General features: G+C 42.6%; 1 protein-coding gene and 1 long non-coding RNA gene across 2 annotated transcripts; one reads left to right on the forward strand and one right to left on the reverse strand.

Annotated features, from left to right (window-relative positions):
- Window positions 1-131: 131 nt before the first annotated feature.
- Window positions 132-11,261, reverse strand: ptdss1b (phosphatidylserine synthase 1b). The gene is made up of 13 exons (XM_071368750.1): window positions 10,990-11,261; window positions 9,833-9,924; window positions 9,503-9,547; window positions 9,269-9,393; window positions 5,828-5,986; window positions 5,370-5,521; window positions 4,733-4,874; window positions 4,272-4,384; window positions 3,981-4,046; window positions 3,327-3,426; window positions 3,006-3,074; window positions 2,814-2,880; window positions 132-1,098 (listed from the first exon to the last, which is right to left on the reverse strand). The coding sequence occupies exons 1-13, from the start codon at window positions 11,166-11,168 to the stop codon at window positions 1,007-1,009; spliced, it is 1,401 nt and encodes a 466-aa protein (XP_071224851.1). The 5' UTR covers window positions 11,169-11,261; the 3' UTR covers window positions 132-1,006.
- Window positions 11,262-11,317: 56 nt separating this feature from the next.
- Window positions 11,318-12,830, forward strand: LOC139555176 (uncharacterized). Its single transcript, XR_011670950.1, has 2 exons — window positions 11,318-11,574; window positions 11,964-12,830. It is a non-coding gene; the product is annotated as an uncharacterized lncRNA (long non-coding RNA).
- The last annotated feature ends 1,665 nt before the right edge of the window (window positions 12,831-14,495 follow it).

Raw genomic sequence — 14,495 nt, forward strand, 5'->3', positions numbered from 1 at the left:
CATGCATTCTTTTGTCATAGTGTAATTTGACTGACAACAATTTAATTCAATTTTGTTTGGTAAGAATGATTCTCTGCTGCCACCTACTGGTAGAAATTGTTTGTACACAAAAGACCACAAAACAAAAACAATTCTTGTCCTGTTTTAAATATTTATTAGAAAGATATATTCATATAAATTATCTTGCAACAGTATGCAGTTCACATAATTCATACAAAACAAATGCACTCTTAATGCTTGTATAAAAACAATGGTTAATCATATTACCTTTCACACACTCACGTAAACAAAGTGGGTCATCATGACATAATCAACATTTTAAACATTTAAGGCCTGGAATTATCTTAAAAACAGATCTGTCCAAACAGGATTGAGACCAACTCCATTTCAATACTAGTCAGTTGTAAAAATGAACTGAAATGAAATTCTCATAGAAAAATGTGAACTCTGACTTTCAATATATAGCTTGAACTGATTGAGTTAAAATAATTATCAATAATAAACTCTGAATACGGAAAAGGGAAACCAGGCATCTAAAACATTCAGGCTTTAGCTTCACGTAAGTTAAATAAAATCCATCCTGTAATATTTATGGTCATCATTTGAACAAAAGAGTGGGAAGAGTAAAAATGCATTCGGTACACCTTGGTGTTCAGTAAATTCTGTGAAGATTGGAAACTCAACAGTTGGTGCCTCCTCATCAAGTGGTAAATGCAACTTTTGTTGATTGGTTGTTGATCTCACAAACACAGTGAAGTGGGGGGGTTGCTCTGGGTAAGAGCGTCTGCTAAATTACTAATGTAAATGTAGTAAAGCTCTCTGCTCAGCCTTTTCCATTCAGTTTATGCTTCATTTATCTCGTCATTGTTCTTCAACCACTTTTCAACCAATGTAATATCCCCACCTCTTGAACCTCCTTACCCAAATTCTCTTCCTTCAATCTCCCCACAGAATTGTTGGGTGCAGTAGGGATGTAACGTAGTCCCTTCTTTGGCTCTCATTGCTTTTAATCTTTGTGTCCATTGACAGCTTTGGATCTCGCAGAGCCTCTCCCTTGTTTAGATGGGCTGGCTGAGTTATTCCGAGAGTCTCTCTCACCTACAAGAGGATACATATAGGAAATATGCTCCTTGACAAACATATACAGTTGATGTCGGAAGTTTACATACACCTTAGCCAAATACATTTAAACTCAGTTGTTCACAATTCCTGACATTTAATCAGAGTAAAAATTACCTGTCTTAGGTCAGTTAGGATCACCACTTTATTTTAAGAATGTGAAATGTCAGAATAATAGTAGAGAATGATTTATTTCAGCTAATATTTCTTTCATCACATTCCCAGTGGGTCAGAAGTTTACATACTCAATTAGTATTTGGTAGCATTGCCAATAAATTGTTTAACTTGCGTCAAACGTTTTGGGTAGCCTTCCACAAGCTTCCCACAATAAGTTGTGTGAATTTTGGCCCATTCCTCCTGACAGAGCTGGTGTAACTGAGTCAGGATTGTAGGCCTCCTTGCTCGCACACACTTTTTCAGTTCTGCCCACAAATGTTCTATAGGATTGAGGTCAGGGCTTTATGATGGCCACTCCAATACCTTGGCTTAAGGACAACAAAGTAAGTTTGCCACAACTTTGGAAGTATGCGTGGGGTCATTGTCCATTTGGAAGACCCATTTGCAACCAAGCTTTAACTTCCTGACTGATGTCTTGAGATGAAACTTCAATATATCCACATCATTTTCCATCCTCATGATGCCATCTAGTTTGTGAAGTGCACCAGTCCCTCCTGCAGCAAAGCACCCCCACAACATGATGCTGCCACCCCTGTGCTTCACAGTTGGGATGGTGTTCTGCAACTTGCAAGCTTCCCCCTTTTTCCTCCAAACATAACGATGGTCATTATGGCCAAACTGTTCTATTTTTGTTTCATCAGACCAGAGGACATTACTCCAAAAAGTATGATATTTGTCCCCATGTGCAGTTGCAAACCGTAGTCTGGCTTTTTTATGGTGGTTTTGGAGGCGTGGCTACTTCCTTGCTGAGCGGCCTTTCAGGTTGTCGATATAGGACTCGTTTTACTGTGGATAAAGATACTTTCGTACCCGTTTCCTCCAGCATCTTCACAAGGTCCTTTGCTGTTGTTCTGGGATTGATTTGCACTTTTCGCACCAAAGTACGTTCATCTCTAGGAGACAGAACGCGTCTCCTTCCTGAGCGGTATGACGGCTGCATGGTCCCATGGTGTTTATACTTGCGTACCATTGTTTGTACAGATGAACGTGGTACCTTCAGGCGTTTGGAAATTGCTCCCAAGGATGAACCAGACTTACGAAGGTCTACAAAAAAAATTCTGGGGTGTTGGCTGATTTCTTTTGATTTTCACATGATGTCAAGCAAAGAGGCACTGAGTTTGAAGGTAGGCCTTGAAATACATCCACAGGTACACCAATTGACTCAAACGATGTCAATTAGCCTATCAGAAGCTTCTAACGCCATGACATCATTTTCTGGAATTTTCCAAGCTGTTTAAAGGCACAGTCAACTTAGTGTATGTTAACTTCTGACCCACTGGAATTGTGATACAGTGAATTATAAGGGAAATAATCTGTCTGTAAACAATTGTTGGAAATATTACTTGTGTCATGCACAAAGTAGATGTCCTAACCGACTTGCCAAAACTATAGTTTGTTAACAAGAAATTTGTGGAGTGGTTGAAAAACGAGTTTTAATGACTCCAACCTAAGTATATGTAAACTTCCGTATATTTTCTATATAAAAAGACCTCATTCAACTTAAGTCGAACGCTTACCTGTAATGTCATCAGGGCTGTAACCATATGACTCTTTTAGGTTGCCATCATCACTCTCAGAGACGCTCTAGAAAAGATGGTTCTTGATAGTCAGTTAGAGGCAAAAATAACAATTAGAAAGACAAAACTACACTAGACAAAGGCCGACATAGCCTTTCTGTACAATAGACTGGAAACTGGCTGCAGACTTACCTTTAACTCAGGCTCATACTTCTGCTCATACCGCACCATCCCATACAGACAGAGAAGTGTGATTAAAGCCTACAGAGAGAGAGAGAGATATGTAGAGAGCACTGACAACACAATGGGAGCACTTACAGTACCACCCACATAGCAGTCACATGTCAGAGCATACCAATGGTATTACAGTCTAAATAACATCTCATTGTTATGGACACTTGAGGTATGGTAATTGAAGCAGAGAGAAATGTTTTGGAGGTTAACACATGCGCACACATGCACACACACACACAGCGCGAGAGCGAGATAGAGAGACACACACACAGCCCTTACCACACACAGAAGCCACTGGAACACAGACCGAGCTTGTGTTTTGGAGAACACGTCCTGTCCAAACTTGACGCACGCCAGGGCCTCCAGGAAGGCTATGGCCCTGTGGGTTAGATAGAGACCGTTAACGGACACTGACCACCAACAAACATTCACCTCTAACAATAATTACATTTTACAACAGGCATTATCTATAAAAAAAATATCTATGTTTTTTATTAAACAATGGCCCCATCTTTTTGTTAATCACACTATGTTAAGACACAAAAAAAAAATTAATCACAGAATACAATACATTACAATACATTTCCTCCTTAATTTTAGTCACCAGACTGCAGAGGGTACTTAGACTTTCGCTGAGCTTATAATATTGAAGGGGTGAAGCCAGGGGCATATAAGGGCCTCATTGTTTTGTATTTTATAGTGAGAGAGCAAGAGAAAGTAAGTCTGGTCCCCATGGTTACCAAAGCCTAGTCGGGGCAATCACCAGCTTGGGACAGCGATGAGGTCAGCATCAATATTTTGAACAAAATTGGACGTGACCCAATTTGCCATCCACAGCATTTCTGAGACGTTTGTCAATGACGTGGTCCCAAGATTAGAGTGGAGTTCAGCAACAGCAGGAAATGGCCACTAGAGGATACAGGAAAGACTCACCCAAACATCCAGCATTGTGTTCCCACTCGTTTGCACTGTGTGTCTGTCAGATATGCATAATACTGTCTGAGAGAACAGGAAGACAAACATTCAATACAGTTTATCTACAGCCATCACAACAACGACTGTCATCAAGATAAACAGAAGGGTTTACAGAAATCATTTAAAACTTCTTCCAACTCAATTCCATCTATATGAAAAGAGACTGCACGTGTCTAACTGTCATAATTCCCTTCTGCCTCTAGAATGTAGAGTACACGTGTGGAGTGGCATGGTGGAAAGGGTCCCTACCGTACAGTAGGGGCTGTGATGATTCCAAGAAGGAGAATCCGGCACCAGCTGAGAGCGTGAGACGCCTGGAACACGAAGATGTGCTTCAGGAAGAACGTGTTCAACTCAGTCAGCTGTTTAGAGGAAAGGAAGTAAAGACAGACAGGAAGTAAAGTCGTAGTACAGCAACATGTATATTAAAACATCACTGTACACACAGCTTAGATATCATACAATCTACCCCATAACCTTCAGGTATGTAGTAGGATCATAGAAAACATACCAACTGCTCAACTACAAAAAAAAAAACACAAATTTTAGTAAATAGTTTAACTCCATTTGTTTCCCAAAAGAGTTCAATCACAAATTACTTTCAAGTCAATATACACAGAGTAACTACATAAAACTGGATTCTGACTTCTAACCCTGGCACTAAATACTATGTATCATTTCCAGGTCAGAGGTCAGAGGGTAGAGCTCACCTGCCAGAGAATCATAAAGACGTAGATCCCTGCCACCCTCTGGAAGGAGGACTTGGGGTCTAACCACCGTACGTAGGTCCAGCTTGCTGGGGTGAACTGGAGCACAACCCGCTTCAGCTTCCCTGTAGTCGTGTGGATGTCTCTGAAGACACAGCATAGATACAGATATACAGAGAGGCATACACTTACACACTGGGAAATAACACCGATGGGTGTTGACAGACAGTTAGGCACACAAGGTTAAACACAGAGATACTGTACAGGCATTAAGAGACATACATTGATGAGAAAGCACACATGCACTAAATCAGAGCAGGCAGCAATTCCATAGAATAAATGTATTTTAATTGGGAATGGTGAACTGTATTGTGTCATCTGGGCTCCCGAGTGGCGCAGTGGTCTAAGGCAAGAGGCATCGCTACAGTCCCTGGTTCGAATCCAGGCTATATCACATCCGGCCGTGATTGGGAGTCCCACAGGGCGGCGCACAATTGGCCCAGCGTCTTCCGGGTTTGACCGGGGTAGGCCGTCATTGTAAATAAGAATTTGTTCTTAACTGACTTGCCTAGTTAAATTAAATTAAAATCTGTCATGACACTACAGGAGAAGGGAGGAAACCAATAGGAGGAGAACTTACTTGATGCTGGCCCATTGGTAGGTCCGCATCTCCAGGAAGCGACACACAGTCATGCCCAACCAGATGCCCCCTCCATTACACAGGAGGATGTCCAGGATCAACTGGTCCCACCAGCACTCAGCAAAGTTAGGCAGCAGGTGCATGAAGAACAGCTGAGGGAGAGAGAGACAGATAGAGACAAAGGTGAATGGGGAGTTACAAACTGACTCAAAATGTGCCAATGCAATAGAATATTTCAAATCAATCAGAGCCCAAATACTGTTTGAAACCAAAATGGGATCTGTTGATGGAAATCGAGCAACACTTCACAAAGACACGTGTCCCAAACAGCACCCTATTCCCTTTATAGTGCACTGCTTTTGACCAAGGCCGTTGCTCTGCTCAAAATAAGTGCACTGTACAGGGAATAGGGTGTCATTTGGGAAGCAGACACAGACTTCCTTATACCTTTTATTTACCTCAGTGAGCTCCCAGGTGATGCTGATGGTCCAGCAGAGGGCGTAGCTGCGGATGAGCATTGCCTTCATGGCCCAGCCCCCGAAATGCCCAAACGCAAAGATGTCAAAGTGGCTCAGGATCCGCTCCCAGGTGATCACGTGACAGTTCACTGCATATTCCTGCAGGGGGAGAAAGGCCAGGTAACACACGGACACAGAAGAGCCAGTTAAGACACGGACACAGAAGAGCCAGGTAAGACACGGACACAGAAGAGCCAGGTAAGACACGGACACAGAAGAGCCAGGTAAGACACGGACACAGAAGAGCCAGTGGCTCAGCAGTATGGTGAGTCATGATGATGCTAGCCTTGGATGCCCAGGCTTTGCTCACGTATAGTTGAGTCAAATAGATTTGTAAGGAAGGCCTTTGCGAGACTATGATGGTGCAAATTCATGCTGAATGACTCTGGTGGGAATAGCAGGCGTTTTACGGGCTCCTGACCAATTGCGCTATTTTGTGTATTTTTTTTGCATAGATCGTTACTTTTTTTGCACTTAATGTTTCGCCCATTGTTTCCTATGACCGAAAAGAGCTTCTGGACATCAGAACAGCCATTACTAACCTTGATTTGGACGAGGACTTCTACTTCAATGAGTCGGAGGCGAAAGAGATATTGATTATTGCGGACCAGGACCAAATACCGACACTCGAAGAAGGAGAAGACGGCGCCATAGAGGCCGGCCTGCGGGATACCTGACGAGACTACGCCGGAGCGCGGATAAATCACCTCTACCCTCCGTTTTATTGGCGAACGTGCAATCACTGGAGAATAAACTCAGTATGAGACTATCCTATCAACGTGATCTGAAGAACTGTAATATCCTATGTTTCTCAGAGTCGTGGCTGAAAAAGGAAATTGTATATATAAATAAATGTTTTTCTATACATCGGTAGGACAGAACGATGGCGTCGAGGAAGCTCAGAGGAGGGGGTGTGTCTCTTTGTAAACAACAGCTGGAGCGCAATCTCTAATATTAAGGAAGTCTAGAGGTTCTGCTCGCCTGAGTTAGAATACCTCATGATAAGCTATAGACCACACTATTTACCAAGAGTGTTTCCAACTATATTTTTCGTAGCTGTCTATTTACCACCACAAACCGATGCTGGCACTAAAACCGCACTCAACGAGCCGTATATGTCCATAAGCAAACAAGAGAATGCTCACCCATAGGCGGCGCTCCTAGTGGCCGGTGGCTTTAATGCAGGAAAACTGAAATCCATTTTACCTCATTTCTATCAGCATGTCACCAGAGGCAAAAAAAAAAACTCTAGATCACCTTTACTCCACACTCCACGAAAGTGGTCCGATGAAACGGATACTAATCTACAGGACTGTTTCGCTAGCAGAGAATGGAATATTTTCCAGGATTCATCCGGTAACTTTGAGGAGTTTGCCACATCAGTCACCGGCTTCATTAATAAGTGCATGGATGACGTCGTCCCCACAGTGACCATACGTATATATCTCAGACAGAAGCCAAGGATTACAGGCAACAACCGCTATGGCTGCTGATTGCAAGGAGCGGGACACTAATTCGGACACTTACAAGAAATCCCGCTATGCCCTCCGACGAACCATCAAACAGGCAAAGCGTAAATAAAGGACCAAGATCAAATCCTACTACACCGGCTCAGACTGTCGTCAGATGTGGCAGGGCTTGCAAACTATCACAGATTACAAAGGGAAACCCAGCCACGAGCTGTCCAGTGACGGAGGCCTACCAGATGAGCTAAATTTCTTCTGTGCTTGCTTCGAGGCAAGCAACACTTAACCATGTATGAGAGCACCAGCTGATCCAGACGATTGAGTGGTCACACTCTCCGTAGCCCTTATTTAAGTATTTAAGTTGACTGAGAACACATTTTCATTTACATCAACAACCTGGGGAATAGTTGCAGGGGAGATGAATGAGCCAATTGGAAGCTGGGGATGATTAGGTAGGCATGATGGCCAGATTGAAAATGTAGCCAGGACACTGGGGTTAACACCCCTACTCTTACAATAAGTGCCTTGGGATCTTTAGTGACCACAGAGAGTCAGGACACCCATTTAACGTCCCATCCGAAAGACAGCCCTCTACACAGGGCAATGACCCCAATCACTGCCCTGGGGAATTGGGACTTGTTTATTTTTAGACCAGAGGAAAGAGTGCCTCCTACTGGCACTCCAACACCACTTCCAGCAGCATCTGGTCTCCCATCCAGGGACTGACCAGGACCAACCCTACTTAGCTTCAGAGGCAAGCCAGTAGTAGGATGGTTGGTATGCTGCTGGTTAACATTCACAGACGGATTACCAGGACGCATACTCAGCGCATGAGCTGACAAGCTGGCAAGTGTCTTCACTGACATTTTCAACCTCTCCATGAACCAGTCTGTATTCCTATGTTTCAAGCAGACCACCATAGTCCTTGTGCTCAAGAATAACAAGGTAACCTGTCTAAAGGACGATCACCCCATAACACTCTCATTTGTAGAAATGAAATTCTTTGAAAGGCTGGTCATGCCTCATATCAACACCATCATCCCAGTATTTTACTTGGTGTCTTTCACTTAAGTCATTTTCTACTAAGGTACCTTTACTTTTACTCAAGTATGACAATTGTGTACCTTTCCCACCACTGGTTAAATAGTTAACCAAATAGCTACCCGGACTATCTGCATTGACCCATTTTGCACTAACTCAACTCATCACATACGCTGCTGCTACAGTTAATTATCTATCCTGTTGCCTTGTCACTTTTTCCCTAACTATATCTACCTCAATTACCTCGTACCCCTGCACATGGTCTCTGTACTGGTACTCCGTGTATGTAGCCAAGTTATCCTTACTCATTGTGAATTTATTCCTCGTTATAATTTGTCTATTATTTCTCCCTGCATTGTTGGGAACGGCCCGTAAGTAACAACTTTACTGATAGTCAAAACCAATTGTTTATGAAGCATTTGACAAATGAAATCTTATTTGAAGTGTAACAGCGATTTAATTTTCTTTATCTCACAGCTTTTGAATGATGAGATAAGTTATCAATATTTAACAATACCAGTTTTACTAATAATGTTTTGTGAAACTGTCCCTTATACATGGCAACAGTATCCAGCATGAGCAGAGCAGGCTGATGCCAATCGTTTAACCCAACGATGACTAATCTTATAGGCTAAGTGGTAGCTCTGTCCTCAACGTCTTATGGTTCACCCTCTTACAGAAAGCTGGTATTACCTGCACAAATTTAATTGGATGCCATAAACACATAGGGTGGAGTAGAGAGTAGAGTGGAGTAGAGAAACCAAACTCAAACTATGATCACTTAATCAGCGTCTAGGGCAACTTCACCCTACTCCCAAATATGGTGTCTGGCATGAGGTGGATACTGTAGCATACCGAGATCATAATGACTCACCATGACATCAGTCTCACGGGTAGCGTAGCGTAGGTTGGGGTCCACCCAGTACATGAGCCTCTTCACCTGGGCCCAGTTCAGGAAGATGAGGAAGACCAGGAACAGGAAGTACAGAACACTCAGACCTGACAACAACAGGAAGGAACCAATCAGAGCGGAGTTCCATGGACATGGTTCCATAGAGGTGCTCCACTGACGATGTGACTTGTTGTACTCTGCAGTAGGACTACTCACCAAATACCATGCGCCAAATTGCAGGATGTGGTCTTGTGAATGGACCTGAAGTGGATAAATAACGCATTTACACGTATCTACCATTATCAGAGTGGATCGACCAAAACCCTCATATACTGCAGTTCAAAAGTTAACGTAGCATAACCACTAGCAGTAGGTGCCCCATTCACTCGCACAGTCAAAACCAGAAAGACCTGAATGTCTATTATGTGACCATTGATCTACACTAGAACAACATTCCTCCCACCCATCAACATTCAGACACACCCTTTCTACCAGGTGCTGGTCTGGGTTATTGACAAGTACAAGGCAGTGACATTGAGTAACTACCATTGGGGAAGGCCAGGACACTGATGACGAGGAAGAAGGAGACAACCAACACGAAACCCACTCGAAAGTTGTTGTCAACATCTGCATCATCCCTGGAAAAGAGAGCAGGGTTTGATGTCAAAAAGCATTGGCTGAGATTTGCAATTTTTACATTATTTTCAGAGCATAAAGTGAGGTTTACTATGATACAGTAAATGTGACATTCAAATGTGACATTTAATAAAGTTTCTGTTCGATTATTGCATTTCCAGCATTGTATATATTATTACAATAAATAACATTAAAGGCCCAGTGCAATCAAAAACGTGATTTTCCTGTGTTTTATATATATTTCCACACTGAGGTTGGAATGATTCTGTGAAATTCTGAAAATGATGATAATTTTAGTGTGAAAGCTGTTTGAAAAGAGCTGCTGAAATTTCAGCCTGTTTTGGTGGGATGGAGTTTTGGCCTGCCTGGGTGACAACACCAGGCCGTAAATCATGTCATAGACCAATACGAAAGAGAGTTCCAAACCTCTCTGCCAATAACAGCTTGTTTTCAGTTTTCCCCTCCCCACTCAGACCACTCCCAGACAGTCGTAGAAAAATTATTGCTTGAGAAATTGCTACCCACCAATGCTTTTGAACTAAAACACTGCTGCATTGGACCTTAAAAAATGTAATCAGCAGTTGAAACAATAACAATGTGTTTTCCACAGCCCTGTTTCAGTAAAAAGCTGAGAGATGGGGCTGGAGAAATTAAACCACTCTCAAATTCATCAACAGAGCTATGGATGCAAGGATTGACCATCCATGATATCAGAAGTATACTTTTACCCATGTTTTGAGTCTATATAGTGTTTGTTTACATTTACTTTGTTTACAAACATTGGAGTAAAACAAGCTTATCTTTTGGGTTCTGATGGGGTATAACAGTTGAACTAAGCTCATTAAGCATTTATAACTTATATTCTTCAAGAATCAATGGGTACATATAATTCATTTACAAGTCCAAAAATGGATGTAGCAACTGCATATTGGCCCTTTAAATGTCTAATCATCTGTAGTTTAATTATACAATTTAGGTTTACACTTGGGTTAGATAGCTACGCCATGTTAGTACAACCACTAGGCCTACCGGCAAGTCAAATGAGCTGTCAACGGCTATTGGGTTACCTGGAAAAGACGAAGTACATCAAGCTAGCCACAGTGAACGTCAAAAGCGTGAGAGTGTGAGGCTTGTAGAAAAAGTTTATGCTGATGCCCTCCACTTGTTGCTCGTTAATCATCCGAAAGTGTAACATGTCATTCACATCATCCTTGCTTAATTTATGGGACCCCAAAGCAGGCGCCATGGTTGAGGGATAAGGAGTTTCTTCCACAATATTCCCTGTGTCAGCAGTTCTCGACAGAACAGGTTGATCTGCCTGTAAATAAATTGATGAGGACTGGGGATGGGCGGAGAGAGGACTGAACAAACCTGAAAACGGCCAATCAACTCAACAAACTATAGGGCTGTAGTAGGAATGCACATTCCAATACCAACACTCCCAATGAATTCCCCTGCAATCTTACTTTAGAAAGAGTTTCTATTTTAATATTTAGAACACCAGACATTCACAATGGAAGGACAAGGGAGTTTTCTTTATTGGTCCTTCGTAGATTGTTTTAGGTTGAACTAGCTAATTCCCCTGCTGTATGCGTATTTTGGTACATCCCTTGGAGAGGACGCTTCTATAATACTTCGGTGAGAGCGCACACGTGAGTAGACTGACATTGGCGCTATCTATTGTTGTTTTTACGTCTGCTCAGCGGATATATTCATGTTTTGACCCATTTTCTGTAATTTATTGCATGGTTTCATCCATTTTGTACTTCCAAAAACGACTATTTCTGTCTGCCCGTATGATTGTTCTATGCAAGCTAGCTAGCGTTAGCTACCTAGCTAGCCATTAGCTCAATGAGACATGTCCCTCAATCATTGTTTTATCTATTGCTTCTCTACGCAACAACAACATTCTCCACCAGTCAAGCTCAAATAATACATATAGTGGCTAAACAACGTGTGACTTGAGTGATATTCAAGTTAGCTGCATATATTTAATGTACACCCTTCTCATGTCACAATGTACTCTGTGTTTCTTCAACAGATCTCCATCGCTTCAACCTGTATCCAGCAGTGTCAGAGATGTACCTCATTACTGTCAAGGACTGTGGGTATCATCACCCTTCAGTATTCCACTGATGCCCAGCATTGCCCTGCAGCCTTTCGGAATTATTTCAGTGTTCCAGTCTTGCTTTCCATGCTCTAGAAAAGTCAGAACGCATCTCAGACGCAATAGAGGTGAAAACTAGGAGTTACTGTGAATCTCATGCCAAGGTCCAACCATTTCAAACGAAACACAGGGATACTGATAGGACTGATATGGTGCCATATCAGAATCCTCTCTCCCATCAACTCAGAAATGGAGGGATGTCGCTGAAGGAGTGGCAGACAGCTTTAGGTACTAATGGTACTCCTGTGTACAAACACACACTGTGGGCATTTCTCCCTAAAGTTTTTGCCCTCTCCAGATTTGGACGATGCCCCAGGACACTCTGCATTAGAAGAGATCAGTGATGAGGAGGCGGTTCGTATGGACAGCCCAGCTGCCCTGCCTGCTGTATCCATCTCCCTCAGACTATGTCAACAAGTCAGAGACACTCAGCAAGCTTGTACAGCTAGATAGATTCAGTCCATTTAGGGTTTGTATCTGATTAGCCATTAGTTTCCCATTACTTCCCCATGTAGTGCAGGGATGGGCAACTGGCGGCTATGTCAGCGAACAAGGCCGTAACCGGGGTTTGCGTTTTAGTGACGTCCAGAAGAGGGGATGGGGGGTGCAAGGGGAGGTACCTCCTCCCCCAGGACATTTTTTAAAGTCAAAGCTCATTTACTGCTTTTCTATAGCATTTAAATTTGTTTTTTTATTGTATCTGGACAGCAAAAACAAGCAAAAATGAATCCATTATCACCTTGGCTGCTGTAGCTTCATTCACCTCAGTTGATCTACAAACACATAGCCTGTTAGCTACAATTGTAATGTTATACCCCTGAAAGGGGGAACATATGAGAAACGATTCAAACTGACACGTAGCATCAGCAACGTCTCAGTAGCCTACTGTCTGTAAAGCAAAGTTATGAGAACTCGGTAGTGTATTTTTTGCTCCTGCTGAGGAAGACTCCGTTTAACATGAGCTTCTTACTTCGTCCTTCTAGCTGGCTAAGTAATACTAGCCAGTCCCCTTCAACGTTACTGCAATAGAAGTCTAGCCACCTGACTGACAGACATATCTATGTGCACTCTTTCTCAGAGTGTTGGTTTTTGTTTGTTTGGGGGATGTCTGTAGACACGGCAGCATCTCGCAAACACACTCGGTATTGTTTCTGACTCTAGTTGTCTACTTGAGCCAAGTGCGAGCTGTGGTAGTTCGTTTCACATCTCGGGCCTGTGCCGCAATAGGGAGGATTTAGCCATGTGAGAAAGTGGTGTTCCTAAAAAGGCAAATACGGGTGACGCAGGTGAACATAAGGAACAAACTGCTGTTCATGATTCCAGTCAGGAAATTAGAATTATAACTATTAGAATTCAATCATATCAAGAATAAGCGTTCTAATCATTGATCAACGCTGGCAGCAATAATTAGATGTTGACCCGTAATTCATTTTAATTTTTTTAATTTAATTTTTTGCAAATAGTCTGGGTGGCCATTTGATTGATTGTTCAGCAGTTATGGCTTGGGGGTAGAAGCTGTTAAGGAGTCTTTTGGACCTAGACTTGGCGCTCCGGTACCGCTTGCCGTGCGGTAGCAGAGAGAATAGTCTTAAGACTTGGGTTACTGGATGACAATTTCTTTGGGCCTTCCTCTGATACCGACTAGTATAGAGGTCCTGGATGGCAGGAAGCTTGGCCCCAGTGATGTGCTTGGCCGTATACAACCGGTCAGGATGCTCTCGATGGTGCAGCTGTATAATACATTTTTTGGGGGTCCTTTTTACCCCCCAAGTCTTGTTCCATCGCTGCAACTCCCATACGGACTCGGGAGAGGGGAAGGTCGAGAGCCACGCGGCCTCCGAAACAAAACCCTGCCAAGCCGCACTGCTTCTTGACACCCGGCTCGCTTAACCCAGAAGCCAGCTGCACCAATGTGTCGGAGTAAACACCGTACAACTGGTGACCGAAGTCAGCGTGCATTTTATTTTATTTTTTATTTTTTTTATTTCACCTTTATTTAACCAGGTAGGCTAGTTGAGAACAAGTTCTCATTTGCAACTGCGACCTGGCCAAGATAAAGCATAGCAGTGTGAACAGACAACACAGAGTTACACATGGAGTAAACAATAAACAAGTCAATAACATGGTAGAAAAAAGAGAATCTATATACAATGTGTGCAAAAGGCATGAGGTAGGCAATAAATCGAATAATTACAATTTAGCAGATTAACACTGGAGTGATAAATCATCAGATGATCATGTGCAAGAAGAGATACTGGTGTGCAAAAGAGCAGAAAAGTAAATAAATAAAAGCAGTATGGGGGGTGAGGTAGGTAAATTGGGTGGGTGGGAAATATATAGGATAAAGTATATTATAAGGTGGAGCACATAAATAAATCAAATCAAAGTTTATTGGTCAAGTGCACA

The sequence above is a fragment of the Salvelinus alpinus genome, chromosome 26, assembly GCF_045679555.1.
Source record: "Salvelinus alpinus chromosome 26, SLU_Salpinus.1, whole genome shotgun sequence".
Lineage (NCBI taxonomy): Eukaryota > Metazoa > Chordata > Actinopteri > Salmoniformes > Salmonidae > Salvelinus > Salvelinus alpinus.